This window comes from Aquarana catesbeiana, linkage group LG02 (genome assembly GCF_042186555.1).
Source record: "Aquarana catesbeiana isolate 2022-GZ linkage group LG02, ASM4218655v1, whole genome shotgun sequence".
NCBI classification, from domain to species: domain Eukaryota; kingdom Metazoa; phylum Chordata; class Amphibia; order Anura; family Ranidae; genus Aquarana; species Aquarana catesbeiana.
In genome coordinates, this window is record NC_133325.1 from 512,032,979 (window position 1) to 512,045,102 (window position 12,124).

The 12,124-nt window shown below is 45.4% G+C and overlaps 1 protein-coding gene across 2 annotated transcripts in view; it reads left to right on the top strand.

The window, feature by feature from the left end:
• EIF2D (eukaryotic translation initiation factor 2D) overlaps positions 1-12,124 on the top strand; it is a 114,052-nt gene that overhangs the window by 5,201 nt on the left and 96,727 nt on the right. Inside the window, exon 1 of one of the 2 annotated variants that reach the window (XM_073615773.1) lies at positions 3,850-4,051. The exons of the other annotated variant lie outside the window; for it this stretch is intronic. Coding sequence (XP_073471874.1) covers positions 3,996-4,051 — 56 coding nt within the window. The 5' untranslated portion in view covers positions 3,850-3,995. Of the gene's footprint in view, positions 1-3,849; positions 4,052-12,124 lie in introns of those variants that run through there. 2 annotated transcript variants of the gene reach the window in all.

Below are 12,124 nucleotides of genomic sequence, written 5' to 3' on the forward strand. Positions count from 1 at the left end.
GTCTTTAATATTGATTGGACCCTTGGCAAAACTTTTCTTGGGCCCCCCCATGCAGTTTCGCTCTCCACCTGCTCTGAGATATACAATAATTAGCAGCTAGACTCAAAATCAGTTTACTGAATCAGTTTACTGATCAGGCAGCTATTGCAATTGGTTGCCTTGCCAGAGGTTACAGTGTATCATTACCGCTCACTGACTGGTTGCTAGAGGTTACAGCACACATTACGGCTCACTGAATAGCTGCTAGAGCTTACAGCACATGATTTCTGCTTGTTGATTGGTTGCTAGAGATTACTGTGGATATGACCTTGAGGGGGCATGATATACATACATCAATGCTACCGGCCGCCACTATTTAAATATGAATTCCGGTAGTTTACATGTAAACACAGGGTCTGCAGGTGAGTCATTTGTACACAAAAATAGGGCAGAGCTGGGCAGCATTAGTAGCAGCACTTCAGACTGAGATATCGGGACACAGCACAGGACTAAAACCTCAAGGGACGAGGGAATTTAAACCAGGATAGTTAGCAAGTATGAGGCAGCTGGTTTGGGCCCCACAACAATGACAGGGCCCAGGGCAGCTGCTCCTTTTGCGCTGCCTTAAAAACGGCCCTGACCACTTTAACTAAATTTCAGCTTTAACAATTTGCTACTCTATCCAAAATAAAAAAAAAAAGGTTTTGCCTTTCAGCACCAGTCACATAGGCATTTTGCCACTCTGGGATTTCCAGCGCCAGGAATCTACTGATTTATGCAGCTGGGATTGACAGTTGTGTGTAGCTAGCAGTGGTTCCTGAGAACATACTCTGCAGTGACAGTCTGTGGATGGCCGTAGCCTCTCATATGTGATTAGATCACCACAGATGCTTGCTGGCTGTGCGGCCTGGCACAAATAGCTGCGGCCACCCACAGACTGTCACTGCAAAGTACAGGCTCAGCAGCCGCTGCTATCCACATGCGTTTTACAATCCCAGCAGCAGGAATCATTAGATTCCTGGCGCTGGGATTAGTAGTGTGGCCTACTAACTGCAAAAACCAATGGACACTATTCTGTACTCCTACTTCTGAATCTTTCAGCTGCCTTTGACACGGTTGACCACCCCCTCCTCCTCAAAAAACTTTACTCCCTCGGTCTCCGTGACTGTGCTCTTCAGTGGCTCTCATCCTACCTATCCCAACGCACCTTCAGTGTCACTTACAATTCTTCTTCCTCCACTCCTCTTCCCTTCTCTGTTGGGGTCCCCCAAGGTTCTGTTCTTGGACCTCTTTTATTTTCAATCTACACCTCTTCCCTGGGTCAGCTGATAGCCTCTCACGGCTTTCAATATAATTTCTATGCTGATGACACACAAATCTATCTCTCCACCCCTCAACTCACTCCATCAGTCTCTTCACGCATCACTAACTTACTAACCGACATATCTGTATGGATGTCACACCACTTCCTCAAACTCAACTTGTCCAAAACCGAGCTTATAATATTTCCTCCCCCACGTTCCTCTTCCCCCGACTTCTCTGTCAAGAGCAATGGCAAAACCATCCACCCGTCCCCACATGTCAGGGTACTAGGTGTTATCCTGGATTCTGAACTCTCCTTTCGGCCCCACATCCAATCACTTTCCAAAGCTTGCCGCCTCAACCTCCGCAACATCTCTAAACTACGTCCCTTTCTAACCAATGAAACCACTAAGCTCCTGATTCACTCCCTGGTTATCTCTCGCCTTGACTACTGCAACTCACTCCTCATTGGCTTACCTTTAAACAGACTATCCCCCCTTCAGTCCATCATGAATGCTGCTGCCAGACTCATCCACCTTACAAACCGCTCAGTGTCTGCTACCCCTCTCTGCCAATCCCTCCATTGGCTACCACTCGCCCAACGAATTAAATTCAAAATACTAACAATAAGTTACAAAGCCATCCACAACTCTGCCCCCAGCTACATCAGTAACCTAGTCTCAAAATACCAACCTAATCGTCATCTCCGTTCCTCCCAAGACCTGCTGCTCTCTAGCTCCCTCATCACCTCCTCCCATATCCAGGACTTCTCCCGAGCCTCGCCCATCCTCTGGAATTCCCTACCCCAATCTGTCAGACTGTCTCCAACTTTATCCACTTTTAGGCGATCCCTGAAAACTTTCCTCTTCAGAGAAGCCTATCCTGCCTCCATCTAACAATTGCACTATTTTCTCCATTAGCTCATCCCCCACAGCTATTACCCTTTTGTATCACTTGACCCTCCCTCCTAGATTGTAAGCTCTAACGAGCAGGGCTCTCTGATTCCTCCTGTATTGAATTGTATTGTACTTGTACTGTCTGCCCTAATGTTGTAAAGCGCTGCGTAAACTGTCGGCGCTATATAAATCCTGTATAATAATAATAATAATAATAATATACTTTAAGAATTAATACACAGTAAATGATTGATTAACCACTTGCCACCAAATCATGCACCTGGTTTGTCATATGACTTTAAATGGTTGTACCGGGATGATGCCTACAGCTGCAAGTATCGCCCCAGTACTGTTTTTTTAAAGCCAACGGACAGCTCTCTTGTAATAGTGACCAGAGCAGCTAACTAGCCTCTCAGTTGCTAATACAAGCAGCAGGAGGGGACGTCCTGCCCATTCCGCTGCCTTTCGCGGTTCTCTCTGGCTCTCCCGTCAGAGACCCATACAAAGCTGGAATCTGTTTTGATCCAGTCTCCTCTATGGTAACCCGGAAACTACGACATTTATTCCGGTTTACCGAGATGTCAATGGCACCTTTTTTTGAAAATTGTAAGTATTCAAAAATGCAGATCTTTTTAATCTTTTTAGTGCAAAGAATGGATTTGGGGTCTTATTGACCCCAGATCCCATCATAAAGAGTACCTGTCATGTGCCTATTGCTGTCACAAGGATGTTTACATTCTTTGTGACAGCATTAAAAGTGATTAAAAAAACAAACATTTGAAGCAACAGTTAAAAAAATAAAAATAAAGTGCCCCTGCCCCCCCCCGTGCTAGCGGACAAAGGTGAACGTGCGTCGGTCCCGCACTCACACAGCGATTGCCCCCACACATGTGAGGTATCACCACGAATGTCAGATCATGGGCAGTAATTCTAGCACTAGAATTAATACCCCTCTATACATCTAAAGTGTTAACCTGTAATCGCCTATAGATAGTAAAATTGACGTCGTTTGTCGCCGTTGCACGGGTGTGCACAATTTTACAGCATGACGTGTTTGATATCTAGAAATTTGGAAAAGAACAGCTGACAGTCTTTAGCAGTACCAGAAGAGGACAATGAAAATCCAATAAATAAAATATTGTCATTATTAAATAAAGACAATATTTTATTTTTTGGATTTTCATTGTCCTCTTCTGGTACTGCTAAAAGTCCATCAGCTGTTCTTTTCCAAATTTCTAAGTATCTTATAGGATGAGGTACCCATATAGCCCATAATTCTCTACGTTTGATATCTATTTACTTGGCATGACATCATGTTTTATATTTTACAAAAAAATTGGTTATATATTGCACAAATACTGTGTGACATAAAAAAAATTGCAAAACCCACTAATGTTTGGGGGTTCTAAGTAATTTTCTAGCAAAAAAAACAAAAAACAAACTGATAGTTACATTAAACAAAAAGTGCCAGAAAATGCCTGGCCTTCAAGTGGTTAAACCAAGTTCTTTCTTGATAGTTAATACTTTTTAATAGTGTTCTCTACAGAGGGACACTCAGGAAGCTATGCATAGTTCTAAGCACAGCAAATAGCCCAGGTCCTGTTATCTGCCCTTTATACCGTTTACTGTCACCTCCTTCTATAGAAGGAAGAATAGAGCATCAGCGGACCCATTCTACAGGAAGTCGCAGTTTCCAGACGGACCGCATTCAAGAACGGACCGGAAGCGATAGTTCCCTTGCCATAACTGGTTTTATTGGCTGCAGTTTTTATTTATTTTATTTTTATTCTGCTGCCCTGTGTCTTTCAGTCGCCGGCCATGTTCTGTAAGGCGTTCAGAGTGAAGTCACACAGTGCCTTGAAAAGCTCGGACAGGTGATGATGAGTGTTTTGTGTACTTTTGTCATTGCTCGGTGTGCTGGTGAAGTATGGCTGGTTATAGACATGTGTTTAGTTGTGTTCAGGAAGGCCAGGCCAGGCAGAGGCAGTACGGGTTAATGAGAGGTAGATGAAGTATGCTTGTATATTTTTTTTTTTGATGGGGAGGGTTCTTTTTTTTTTTTTACTCCTGCTGGGTGCAGATTTCCCTCTCCTATAGCTGCTCAGGGGATCTTTCACTTTTCATTATTATACAAAAAGGCACTTTGCTTGTGATCCGAGGCAATTGGGAATCTAATACTGCTTTTGTCATGAGGGAATGGTTTTAGCTAAATCAAACTTTAGATCTTTTAATGTGTGGATTGGTATTAGTAAAAATGGGCTCATAGGGTAAAACAACAGTGAGGTTGGGGGTGTAATGGCAGAATATTGTAGAGGCATTACAGTACTGAAAGATCTGTAAACATCAGGGATAAGCTGAGAAGTGGTGGGATTTCTAGCCTAAGGATGAGCTCAGGCGTGTTCTCAAATCCATGAGCCCACCAGGAAGCTGACACTCTGCAGCGCTAATCACAGGCAGTGAGACGTTTCCCGATATGTGCAATCGCGGATCGGGAAATGTCTTGCTGCCTGTGATTAGCGCTGCTTCCTCATGGGCGCAGGCACGTGGAGTTGCGAACACGTCTGAGCTCATCCTAACACACGTGTGAGAGCCCACTAGGAAGCTGTCACGTGTACAGGGCCAATCATCAGTGGCCATGGCGTGCTGCATTTATACATACCCCTTGTATATGTTCAGGGCAGATAATACCCCGGCTGCAGATGATTGGCCCAGTGCAGATGGTTTTGGCACTAGGAAAGCAAAATTATGGTATTTGATATAATTTCCTATTTTCCTGGCACCACACAACCACATATGTGCTGTCATTGTCTGGCGCTTGAAAAGGAAAATTGCAGTAAATATATTCCCAACCAGGGTTTCTCCAGAGGTTGCAACGTGTGAGGTGCTACACTCCTCCTTCGGTGACCCCACTCACCAGAAACAATGGACCCTCAGCTTCACAGTCTGGGGTCAAAAAGGCTTTGATCGATTGATCTGGGATATGTAGGATGGTTGCTCAAAAACTCTTCCAAGGGGGTTGCTTTATAATAGAAATGATACGCCACACTCATAGATGTGGAAACAAAGAGAAAGCTCATAGTGAAATACCGCTGAAATAGGATATAGAGCGCAAACTAGGCGTCCCTTACAGGATATCTGGCAAGAACAGGCATCAGTAAAAACATCCGAGTCCCCCACTGTATGGTGTGCGTTCCACGGAGGTCGTAAATTGTGTCAATGGTTAACGTGAACCGGAAGTGCTTCAACGTTTTTCGCGCCTCCAGGGCGTCATCAAATGTCCTTTGATGACACCCTTTCTAGTTCCTTTGTAGTTCTTCACCCTCCTTCCCTGCCTTACCCTTCTTGATAAAGGAGCCTATTGTCTGTCTTTGTCATCTTTTCCCTTCATTTTTATGATCAGGGAAATGTCTGGGCCAACTACTTTTTCAGAGCTTGGAGAAAACCAGTACACTGGGGAACATACACTTTTGCTGGTCTGGCCTTATGCTTGTCCCTCCTGTTCTTGATGGTGCAGTACAGGCCTCTGGGTAAATCCAGCTGGGGCTAGTCTGGTGCAGGGTCTGTAAAGGGGTGTCCCTGCCTGAGTACTTGCCAGGTTAAGCTCACCGGCGCATTGGTGATTATTTCCAGGTGAGCTGACGTCACTTCATGGGTGATGCAATTCCTGATTCCAAGGTTACCCAGAAGCAAGTGGGCATGGCATGCTGATGTCTTTCATCCTGCCTGCCCCGCTATGATCAACTCAGGGGCAGACAGCACCACTGGAGGTCATTGCGTCTTTCATCCTGCCTGCCCCGCTATGATCATCTCAGGGGCAAACAGCACCACTGGAGGTCATTGCGTAAAGCAGAGGACAGGTAATCTTTAGGTCAGTGTCTTGTCACCCTGCTGGGGCCGGTCTATGACCTTCGAGTCCCTTGGTGCCTGGTGTAGTTGGCCATATTCCACCCTAGGCTTATACAGGTATTTTTTTTTTGTTTTTTTTTTCTGGCGGGGGAGGGAGGGGGGTCTTATTTGAAAGCTGTTTGTTTACTATGCTTTTTGCAGTCATGGACCTATGCAATGTCTTAGGCCTCCACTAATCCTAAAGAGTAAATGTGTGGAAATTCACGATGGTTAGTTGTACCAAGGCATCTAGCCCTTGTGTTAGCTCTTTATTGATTAAGTGAGGAGCTGCATGAAATTATTCTATTGTGTTAAAAAGAAGATACCTACTGGTCTCTGGATCTCTTCTGGCTTGTGCCAACCTTAGTTGGAGCCTCCTTAAGAGTTTGTATGGGTTAAAACAGACTAGTTTCTGATTTTCTTGAAGGCACTGATGATGTAGCCTTGGCCGCAGTGATGCTTCCTAAGAAGGCAACATCATCAGTGCTTTGAAGGAGATCTTGTACTCAATCTGTGAAATCTTGCAGTTTTGTTGTACTGTACATGTGCGAGATGGCGCACATGACGTCATGCGTCTTATTTCACATATGCGCTGTATGGCATTAATTTTTTAACATGGCAGTGTAATGTTGCAAGGTGCATGATATGAGCTTCAAGATGTCACTCAATCTCGAGCATGCACAGTACAACCATATTGCGAGCTAACCTCTGGAGAGAATTTTTCAAACCGCGGCATAGGGAAACCAGAAACAGAGAGGCACTATAAAAGGACTAGAGGAGATGGAGGTGTGAACTGGAGACCTACAATTGTATTTTTTCCAGTGTGGCAGCCAAACAAGCTGTTAACGAGGCCTGTGCATGTAAAAAATACCATTGTAGGTCCATATCACTTTTGGTTTGTTCATATTGGTTTCAGTTATGCCCTGATGGAGGGCACTCTTTGTTCCCCCGAAATGTATTTTTTTGGATTGCACCCCTGAATTTAAATGGAATAAAGTTGTATCTGGACCTCTTTGCAGTGACCTGGCTCTTCAATTAAAATTTTAGTTACATTACACTATATACCAAAGAGATCCTCTGGGGTGTAGAAGCTGCCTGCCCGAGATCCAGATCATATACATCAATATTTAAGATAATACCGGCGAGATAACCCTACGGGTTCAACGTTATCTTTCCACTTTCCTCAACTAGAGTAGAAAGAAAGTCAAGCGGAGGTATGTAAGTGTATTTTTTTTTCTGATATATATGCAAAGTACTATCTTTGAAAACATTCCCTGCATGGCCAAAATGTATCTTGGACTACAAGATGTGCATCCAGACAAGTTATGTCGAGGTGGGCCAAAAGGAACCAAAAAGCCCCCAGTTAACTGGTAAAAAAAACACAGGGAATTTAAAAAAAAAAACCTCTCTGGTTTAAAGCGGACTTCCACCCAAAAATAAAACTTCTGCTTTTCTGACCCCCCCCCCCCCCCTCCGGTGTCACATTTTGGCACCTTTCAGGGGGGGAGCAGATGCCGGTATTTTCTCCCACATCCAGTGATAGATTGCTGCAGATTCCGCAGTGATCTACTCCATGTCTGGCCCCTCCTTCGTCCTCCCCGATGTCTTACATAGTTAGGTTGAAAAAAGACACAAGTCCATCTAGTTCAACTATAAGAAAAGGTAGGAGACACATAGGTCCCAGAAGACAGCAGGGTCCAGTGAGACCGCATAGCGCAACTCGCGCATGTGCAGTAGGGAACCAGGCTGTGAAGCCGCAAGGCTTCACTTCCTGACTCCCTTACTGAAGATGCCGGCGCCTGCCCCCGGGAGCCGAGGAACAGATCGGCTTCGGGTGAGGACCTTGTGGGCGCCCTGGACAGCTAAGTGTCCTAATATTAAAAGTCAGCAGCTGCAGTATTTGTAGCTGCTGACTTTTTAAAAAAAAAATTTTTCGGCGGAACTCCACCTTAAGACTCTAGGGTAGGTAACATAAGTAAAAGAGACAGAGGTAGTGGTATCTGTCTTATAGGGTGCAGGAATGCAGGGTTTTTCCACACTTTACCTTTTTATGTCTGCTTTACTTAAATTTTTCCTAGTAGTTTTTCTCTGTTTGCCTTATTTTTACCTTTCTGGTATATATTCTTAAAGCGGAGTTCTGCTGAAAAAAAAAAAAAATTAAAAGTCAGCAGCTACAAATACTGCAAGACCAAACTAGGCCTTCTTCTGGTGGTGGGCAGTCCGGGATAATGAAGAGAGCAGCACTGATGTCATGACATCAGCGCCAGTCTCTTCATCTACACACACACTACAGGACCCGTGGTGATGCCACCTCTGCATCATTTAACCTCTTCATGCTGGCGGTACGCATATACAGTATCTCACAAAAGTGAGTACACCCCTCACATTTTTGTAAATATTTTATTATAGCTTTTCATGTGACTGAACTGAAAAGAAAATTGAAGAAATTACACTTTGCTACAATGAAAAGTAGTGAGCTTGTATAACAGTGTAAACTTGCTGTCCCCTCAAAATAACTCAACACACAGCCATTAATGTCTAAACTGCTGGCAACAAAAGTGAGTACGCCCCTAGGTGAAATTGTCCAAATTTGGCCCAATTAGCCATTTTCCCTCCTCGGTGTCATGTGACTTGTTAGTGTTACAAGGTCTCAGGTGTGAAAGGGGAGCAGGTGTGTTAAATTTGGTGTTATCATTCTCATTCTCTCATACTGGTCACTGGAAGTTCAGCATGGCACCTCATGGCAAAGAACTCTCTGAGCATCTGAAAAAAAAGAATTGTCGCTCTACATAAAGATGGCCTAGGCTATAAGAAAATTGCCAAGACCCTGAAACTAAGCTGCAGCGCGGTGGCCAAAACCATACAGCGGTTTAATGGCAGATTGTACTCAGAACAGGCCTCGCCATGGTCGACCAAAGAAGTGCACATGCTCAGCGTCATATTCAGAGGTTGTCTTTGGGAAATAGACTATGAGTGCTGCCAGCGTTGCTGCAGAGCTCTAAGGGGTGGGGGGTCAGCCTGTCAGTGCTCAGACCATTCACCGCACACTGCATCAAATTGGTCTGCATAGCTGTCATCCCAGAAGGAAGCCTATTCTAAAGATGATGCACAAGAAAGCCCACAAACAGTTTGCTGAAGACTAGCAGACTAAGGACATGGATTACTGGAACTATGTCCTGTGGTCTGATGAGACTAAGATAAACTTATTTGGTTCAGATGGTGTCAATTGTGTGTGGTGGCAACCAGGTGAGGAGTAAAAAGACAAGAGGGTCTTGCGTACAGTAAAGCATGGTGGTGGGAGTGTTATGGTCTGGGGCTGCATGAGTGCTGCTGGCACTGGGAAGCTACAGTTCATTGAGGGAACCATGAATGCCAACATTTACTGTGACATATTGAAGCAGAGCACGATCCCCTCCCTTCTGAGATTGGGCCACAGGGCAGTATTCCAACATGATAATGACTCAAAACACACCTCCAAGATGACCACTGCCTTGCTAAAGAAGCTGAGGGTAAAGGTGATGGACTTGACAAACATGTCTCCAGACCTAAACCTATTGAGCATCTGTGGGGCATCTTCAAACGGAATGTGGAGGAGCGCATTGTCTCTAACATCCACCAGCTAGGTGATGTCATCATGGAGGAGTGGAAGAGGACTCCGGTGGCAACCTGTGAAGCTCTGGTGAACTCCATGCCCAAGAGGCTTAAGGCAGTGCTGGAAAATAATGGTGGCCTCACAAAATAGTTACACTTTGGGCCCAATTTGGACATTTTCACTTAGGGGTGTACTCACTTTTGTTGCCAGCGGTTTAGACATTAATTGGCTGTGTGTTGAGTTATTTTGAGGAGACAGCAAATTTACACTGTTATACAAGCTGTACACTCACTACTTTACAGTGTAGCAAAATGTAATTTCTTCAGTGTTGTCACATGAAAATATATTAAAATATTTACAAAAATGTGAGGGGTGTACTCACTTTTGTGAGATAGGCTACTTTCACACTGAGGCGGGCTGGCGCTGGTGGTAAAGCGGTGCTATGTTTAGTGCCACTTTACCATAGTTTTAGCAGCGTTATTCGGCCGCTAGTGGGGCAGTCTTAACCCCCGCTAGCGGCCAAAAAAAGAGTTAATACCGCCCGATGCAGCGGCGCTTTGCCGGCAGGTTTCCAGCGCTGCCCCATTGTTTTCAGTGGGAAGGGGCGCTTTAGGAGCTGTAAATACGGCGCTCCTATAGCGCTGTAAAGCTGCGGCTTGCAGGACTTTTTTGACCACCCTGCAAGCGCACCGCTCCAGTGTGAAAGCCCTCAGGGCTTTCACATTGGAGTGAATTGAGCGGCTCTTTCAGGACGCTTTGCAGGTGCTTTTTAGCACTTTAGCGCCTGCAAAGCGCCTCAGTGTGAAAGCAGCCTTACTTATGTGGCCTTGTGGCGGGTGGGCCTTAAAGCCGAGAGCTCGCATATATGCGTACCAGAATGCAAAGAAGTTTTGCAAAGAGCGTGCGCCGTGCTCGCTCCTGGCACAGTTAGCGGTGGCTAACAGCTCTCAATCTCTACTTGCGATCAGGAGCTTTCCATTCATGTGACCGCTGTGACAGCCAATCAGGGCTGTCACATGATTAGAAACCCAACCCCACCGCCCCATCAGAAACCTTTTAAAGGGCCAAGAGGTGCCAGTGTTAAGGCGTTAAAGTGGACCATAACCCAAAAATTTGTGCTGTTTATTCTGCCCCCCCCTCTCCAGCACTTAACTAACTTCTTTATCGTACATCACGGAACACAGAGCACCATAGTAATCACTATGTGGGTATACCCAATACAGGAAGTTTACTCCCTATACAACCCCTCCTACCAGGAGTACCTCAGTTTTTTTTCGCCAGTGTCTAAGGTGTTGGTCACGAGTGAAGAAGGGCTCCACTGGAGGGATCCTTGCTGGATTTAAACAGCCTCCATAGAGCGGATCCATCCAAAGTGCCACTGCGGCTAAGGTGGATGGTACCCGGGCGTCATACGAAGCACGAGGTTTTACCTGCATAGCCTCTGCTTGCAGGGCTGGACCCCGGGACCCAGGGCTTTTTGGTCATGCTTACATTACCTAAAGCTTTTCCTGGCGGGGTGCTTATACAGGTCCAAGGGAGTGGAACCCCGATAAAAAGGGACCCGGTCCTTGATGGTTTGCTAACGCAGGCTGCCGTGATGGGTGAAATTTGGATCTGTCTGTTACAGCAGTATCCTGCAGCGAGGAAAAGGTAAGGGAAGAAGCCTAGGAACTGTAAAACGTCCACCTATGTTTTTTTTCTTCCATAAGTAAAATGTTGTCATGCCTTTAAGTCTCCACTAGGAGTAAATGCACATACCTTAGTACGTTGCTTCTCAGTCAGCTCAGTGTCCCAGCTAAATGTGTGTGGTCTCAGCAAGCCAGGGGGGATTTCTCATCCAGCAAAGAACAGCATGTTCGCTTTTTCCCCCTGGGGAAGGGAGGTACAACAGTAGTGCGGCGGTGGCTTTCCTATGTTGTCTTTTTATCCCCACAGAAACTCATAAGTTTTTTTTTTTTTTTTTTTTAAACTTCCTGCCTCCCCAGCCCTCCCTTCCCTCCCCTCTCGCTCGGTCTGCACTGACCAAGAAGCGCGTTAATGCTGTCCGCGTCCTCGCAAACTAGGGCTAGTTTAAACGGGGGGCGTGGCTTAAGCCACTTGTGTCCCCATCAAAATTAGCCACTTGTGTCCCCATCAAAATTAGCCACTTGTGTCCCCATCAAAATTAGCCACTTGTGTCCCCATCAAAATTAGCCACTTGTGTCCCCATCAAAATTAGCCACTTGTGTCCCCATCAAAATTAGCCACTTGTGTCCCCATCAAAATTAGCCACTTGTGTCCCCATCAAAATTAGCCACTTGTGTCCCCATCAAAATTAGCCACTTGTGTCCCCATCAAAATTAGCCACTTGTGTCCCCATCAAAATTAGCCACTTGTGTCCCCATCAAAATTAGCCACTTGTGTCCCCATCAAAATTAGCCACTTGTGTCCCCATCAAAATTAGCCACTTGTGTCCCCATCAAAATTAGCC